At 40.3% G+C, this 6013-nt stretch overlaps 1 protein-coding gene across 2 annotated transcripts; it reads left to right on the top strand.

Moving 5' to 3' along the window:
* The first annotated feature begins 1381 nt into the window (after window positions 1-1381).
* On the top strand, window positions 1382-5521 carry LOC125539113 (photosynthetic NDH subunit of lumenal location 3, chloroplastic-like). Of its 2 annotated transcripts, none has more exons than XM_048702477.1 (3): window positions 1382-1519; window positions 3956-4238; window positions 4906-5521. In XM_048702477.1, the coding sequence occupies exons 2-3, from the start codon at window positions 3990-3992 to the stop codon at window positions 5011-5013; spliced, it is 357 nt and encodes a 118-aa protein (XP_048558434.1). In that variant the 5' UTR covers window positions 1382-1519; window positions 3956-3989; the 3' UTR covers window positions 5014-5521. The 2 variants fall into 2 exon arrangements, with proteins under 2 accessions (XP_048558434.1, XP_048558435.1); XM_048702478.1 differs by lacking the exon at window positions 1382-1519 and adding an exon at window positions 3552-3796.
* The last annotated feature ends 492 nt before the right edge of the window (window positions 5522-6013 follow it).

Genomic DNA, 6013 nt, shown 5'->3' with positions numbered 1-6013 from the left:
AAAAATGTTTGTATATATGAGAAAATGTTCGTGACTTTAAAAAAGTGTTGGCAAACGATGAATTTGAAAAAAAACTTTGCGAATGATGAATTTAGAAAAAAAAATGTTCGTGATTTCAAGAAAATGTTTGCGAATGATAAATTTTATTGGAACAGAAAATATGTTAATGAACGATAAATTTGAAAGTATGTTCGCGAATGCGAAATGAATGTTCGCAAATTCTAAAAAGTATTCTCGAACAATAAATTTGAAAATATCTTTGCGAACTACAAATATTGTTCACGGCTTTAAAAAATATTCACCAGCGATGAATTTGAAAAAATAAATCAGAAACAATGAATTTGGAAAAAATATCCATGATTTAAAAAAAAATCTTTGCAAACGATAAATTTTAAAAGAACATAAAATATGTGCGCTAACCACCAATATTGTTCGTGAACAATAAATTTGAAAGTATGTTCACGAAACACAAAAAATGTTCGCGGATACGGAAAAGATGTCCGTCAATGATGAATTTGATTTTTTTACATAAATTTAATAAATGTTTATTATTTTCTAAAAGAGTTAGAAATTTTTATATTTTTTTCCTGGTTTGAAATTGTTGACAGATTTACAAAAAATGTTCGGGGTTAAAAAAATGTTCATGAATTTGATAATATGTTTATGACTTTATGAAATGTTCATTAATTTAAATGTTCAAGGTTTCAAAAAATGTTCATGAATAGTAAAAAATGTTCACAACTTTAAAATATCGCTATCATTTTCAAATGTATCAATCATGAATTTAAATGTTCATTAATTTAGGGTTCGCGAACACATTGTCAAATTTAATGTTTGCAACATTTTTTTTAAAGTCGCGAACATTTTTTTCATATACGCTAACATTTTTTGAAACCATGAGTTTGAGTTTATTTTGAGTGAAGTGCATTTATCATTCCTTGGAATTTATTTGCATATTTCAGTCACTGGCCGTTACCTTGCGCCCCCCTGTTCGGCGTGTCATGAGTCAACGGCGCTAGCTGACCAGTCAGGCGGGGTCGGACAATTTTTGGACCTGAATGACACATTTACTACATTTCGAAAATCTAAATGTCGATTTTCATAGCTTGAGGACCTACATGACACCCCTAAAACAGTTTAGAGACCTACGATGCACTTCATTCCATTAAAATATAAGACGTTTTGTTAGGCCATTTTAGCCTACCAAAACGTTTTATATTTTGCGACGGAGGCAGTAGAAGCTTGTAGATGGAGAAGCCCAAAGCAAGACAACAGCCAATTCCAAATCAGAGTTCAGCAAAGACCAGCGGGCCCACATGCAGCGCCACAGAGGTCACGGCCGCGTGTATATAACGCCCAGACACGGCTACGGCCAGGTAGAACCAACCGTAGAGGCGGGGCCAGTTTTGCTTAGCACCCAGGGCCAGGAGAGAGAGAGAGAGAGAGAGAGAGAGAGAGAGAGAGAGAGAATAGTCACGCGGCGCCGGGTAAACTGGTAAAGGCAGGAAAGGAACGCAAGGTACAAACACGAGCCATGCTCCTCTCTTGCTTTGCTTCCGTTGGCTTAGTTCTTACTGGAGTATAACAATTGGGTTAATAAATTCAAGTTACAGCGGTCAATATCAGCCCCTTTAGGAGAATCATCATCATTATAGGTCGTATAATTTTACTGTTGCTTCGAGAGGAACAGGACACGAGCACTGTGATCCTCGGGTGAATCTTGACTTCGATCGCATCGATCAAGTGTTTAATATACAGAAAAAAGGTCAGTTTGTTCGAGATGGGGTGGGCCGGGGTGGGGATCAGTGGAGCATCTCCATGAAGAACAAGGAAGAGCGGAGGCCCCCTCATCTCATCTCCTTGGTTAGTTGGTTAGATTTCCTCGGATTGCCCGCGGTTTAGTGGCGGGGAAGAATCCGAGGCGAGCGATTTCCTCTGTAGATTAAACGTCGGATCGGATTTGGGATGGGGGTGTGGATCGGTAATGCAGGGGGAATCTGAGATTCCTCTGTTCTTTCCTGCCCCCCTCCCTTTCTCAACCCCGGATTATTGATTCAGGAGCAGCTGATTCGGATCCTATCTACGCACTCTGTGTTCTGATCGGCGTAAAGTGGAAAAGGAAACTGCTTGTCCTCGGCTGTTTATTGCCTTTTTAACTACCGTATACTTCTTTAACCCCTTTCCATTGTTCAGTTCCGTCCTGAACTTCATGTTTCAAATTTCAAATCTCGGCGTTGCGTGACTGAGTCAAATGTTTTTTCGTTTATGAGGAAAAGTAGGGAATTCCTGAAGAGGTTATTAGAAATAAATGTGGCCGACGGGTCGTATACGATGCTCCTAAATTTCTACTCTACTTGGTACCGTGGATTTCTTTCCGTCTCTGCAACTTGGAGGAAATATCTGTCCTGTTCCCCTTTATTTGTAGCACTGTTTCTTTTGTTCCATTGCTTTTCGGTGGCATTACTTTTCCTCAGCCCCCGCCACAGCCATCTTCTTGTAAATTCATCATAGGGTTATATTAAACATGTCAAAACTCCAATTCCCAACCTCGAAAAGATTTATCTCTTTCTATGTATATAGAGATATTAAGCAGTGAATTTTTAGGTGGCCAGCCCATGTATGGAGGCAAAGGGGAAAAGAGAGAAGCGAACCACATTTGGGCCCCTCGGCTTTCGTTTTCAGAAGCTATTGCTATCAGTTGCTATCTTTGTCTGCCTCCATCCTCTTACTATTCGCAAAACTCGGAGAGTGACCGAAGAATATGTAAAATCCATGATAAAAAAAGAAAGAAAATATGTAGGACCCACAACTCAGCTTCTCAGTGAACGTATGTAATTCAGAGTTTTCTTTGTCATCACTTCTTACATTCTTGAAAGGTATGGGGAGTGGATAGTAGAGAAAGGAAGGCTGCTTGAGTTGATTGTTTAGTGATGGTTTTTGGTCAAAGTGAATACAAACTAAACTAGGAAAATGTTTGCCGTTACTTACTATGCTTACTTTTTTCTTACCTGTCACACTTTTGCAATAGCAATAGAAATTACATCTGAAGATGCACATAAGATGAACACACGTAACTGCCTTAGAGGCTAAAACTACCGCTGGGCTCTTCCGGGATAGCTTCTCATAGAAGTTCCATATATACTAAGCTTTTAACTTCAAAAAGATATCATTGTCTGGATAAAAAGGACATTTTAAAGATATTCCGAGCTTTAGCAGACGAGCACAATCGTGAAACACGCCCTCATTTTTTGGATGTTCTGTACAATTGTTTTTAGGAATACACGAGAAAGCTCACTTACTTAAAACAGACTAGCATATTCTTTGCATGTTCAAATGTGGATTATCTTATTAGTGAAAGTGCGTGTATTGAATTATTTTTTTGTATAAAATTATTTATGATTATTCTGAGCTAATCTCTTGGCCCACTCCTATGATTCTGATCTTTCCTGCTACCCGGCCATTGAATTTTTATTCTTTCCCAGCGAATTGATAAATAATCTTATTGCTAAAATGGAAAAGGCAAAAAACATTGCATATTGAGTTGTTGTTGTCATTGGTTGCTTCAGAGAAAAAAGAGAAGACTTATGGTTGGCTGGTGGCAGGAGTTTAGTTGTATTAATACGACTACCCTCATAAATTGTCCGTCTGCAATTTCTTATGGCTTTCTCTGCTGCCACCTCTCTTGCTCTCCAATCCTTCAAGGCTGCAAGGCACCTGTTACCTAAACGTGTCCTCTTTTCTGCGTTTCAAGCGCGTCACCACTGACCCATCTTGTATCCTCCCATTGACCAATCTGGTTTGTCTTTTTCATGCACTTGTCGACACCTGCTGCTTCCTTAGTGTCCAAGAATTAGCAGTTTCCTTTCACTTCTCCTTCATGTGTCCTCCTCTCGTTTCTGAATACTACCTATTCTATCTATAAATGGACTGATAGGTTTTGATCTTTTTCATACAGAAATCGGGGCCAGAGGAAGCAGTACAAATTACCGATGGATTTTGGGACTGAATTGAAGGGATGTGTTTGCCGGATCAACAACTGCGCCATCGAACTCTTCTCGATGGAGGAGGATTTGGAGATTGAAGACGAAGACTCATGGGACCTGGTTGGAAGGGACCTCCGGCTGAAGGCCACCTTCTTGTATATTGACCTCAGCCGTGTGATCTCCTCCTGTGAGAGCGATGAGCGCAAGAAGACGCTCACCGGCCTAGCCAACAAGTTCTTCTACTTCATGGACGAGGTGATGACTGCTTTCTTCCCCTTGTTTGGTCAACCTTCGGCTCAAAGCATGCCTTATTCCATTGCAAATTAACATGATGAATCATACATACACAAGTTACCGGAGTTCATGGATGCCCTTGATTCTCAAATTTCACAAATGCCTCAGCATCTCAAGTGAACTTAATTTACAATTGCGTCCTAAGAGACTGAATTTTGATTGCTATACAGCTCAACATTTTCTTAGTATGAGGTATAAAAGTGGTCCTGTTCATGTTGCAGCAGCCTATGTGGACTATTCTGATCTTATGGATGTTTAATTAGTAGTACAGATCTTTTGACGGAAATGTTTAATACATATAATAATAACGGATAACTGTCCCCACTTAAGCAAGTCGTTTTCACCTTTTTCTTGTTTCCTTTTGCGTTGGCGGAAGTTGTTATGGATCGTGACCGGGCTTTCGCTAATAGAGTTCAAAGTGCTTGTTCATCAGCAGTATAAGGAACTCAGTCAAGTGCACTTAGTCCTCTTTGGCTTTCTGCAGTGTAATATTTATGTAGACTAGTCTCTGGTCAACTTTACAAAATGGTTGTTTGGCGGCTACTTGTGACAACGATCTGGGCAATTTAGCATAATACTGTATGTTTTTTATGCTAACCGAGTTAAGATGCCCTTGTGCAAATGGCAGTTGGGCAATGCGGTGAAGGACAGAAGCGCCTCCCTGGTGCAGGTGTGCTACAGCGACACAGCTCATGTTCTTCGCGAGGTGGTAGCCGCCCTTGGGCCGTCCCATTAGTCTGCCATTCGTGCTGAGAAAGCTGTAAGATCTGGGAGCTGCGCATTTCTTGGAAGCAAGAAATTACCCAAAAACCTGTACAAAGGGGATAGGCCAACATGAGGGAAACCAGGCCTCCTGGATGGTTATGTTATGTACATATCGTTATGCGGCTGTGGAGTCGAAGCAAACTAAATGATTAGTGTCTGGTTTGCCCCATGGATTGAGGTGTTCCTGTCAAGTTTATTTTGTTTTCAGTTCTGTATGTTGCTTGCGTCTAGCACCGTGGTAAAAGACCTCCTGGAGTGTGGCTACCAAGCAGGGCTCGCTTCCTGTTTCTTAAAAAAAGGCACATTGCTGCGTATGCTTGCGCCGTGAAGCTGGCGTGTTCACTAGGTATACCTTGCATTGTGCAAGCCGGCGTTCGGGGCCTTTCCGTGATGTTACAATGCAATGCCTTCACGTTATCTCCACCATGTGATTGAATTATTATTATTATTATTATTATTATTATTATTATTATTATTTATTGTTATGTTGCTGACCTTCCTCTTGACGCTGAATGTGGATATTCATTATCGTTGCGCTTCAGACATGCAAAAAAGTCTGCAATAGTCAATCAATCAACTTTGTATTTCAAATATTGCATTGTAATGCAATGATGCATTGTGGTGGGCGTGAGTAGTGATTTACCGACGCAGTGTCGGTCCCTCGGTTTGATCTCTCATCTATTCTGCATTTCAGGAGATCTATGTCAACCTATATCACAGGATAATAGCAAGCGATTGCATTTCATCTGAAACCTATGTCGCAAGAATAAACTAGAGTTTACTAGCTAATAGTTGCTATTTATAAGAAAACTCTACCTTCTTGAAGTGGGGTAATGCTGTGAGGCCGTGCTTATTCCACCATATCGTGGTACAAGATCCACATGGAGGAGTATACTAAAGGGAACAATCCTCAAAATGCTAATGAGTTTCAACTTAAGACACTCTTATGTGAGGAGACCAGTTGAAAGGGC

Source organism: Triticum urartu, chromosome 2 (genome assembly GCF_003073215.2).
Source record: "Triticum urartu cultivar G1812 chromosome 2, Tu2.1, whole genome shotgun sequence".
Taxonomy (NCBI): domain Eukaryota; kingdom Viridiplantae; phylum Streptophyta; class Magnoliopsida; order Poales; family Poaceae; genus Triticum; species Triticum urartu.
Note: the sequence above shows the minus strand (reverse complement) of the source record. Positions and strands in the feature narration are given on the sequence as shown.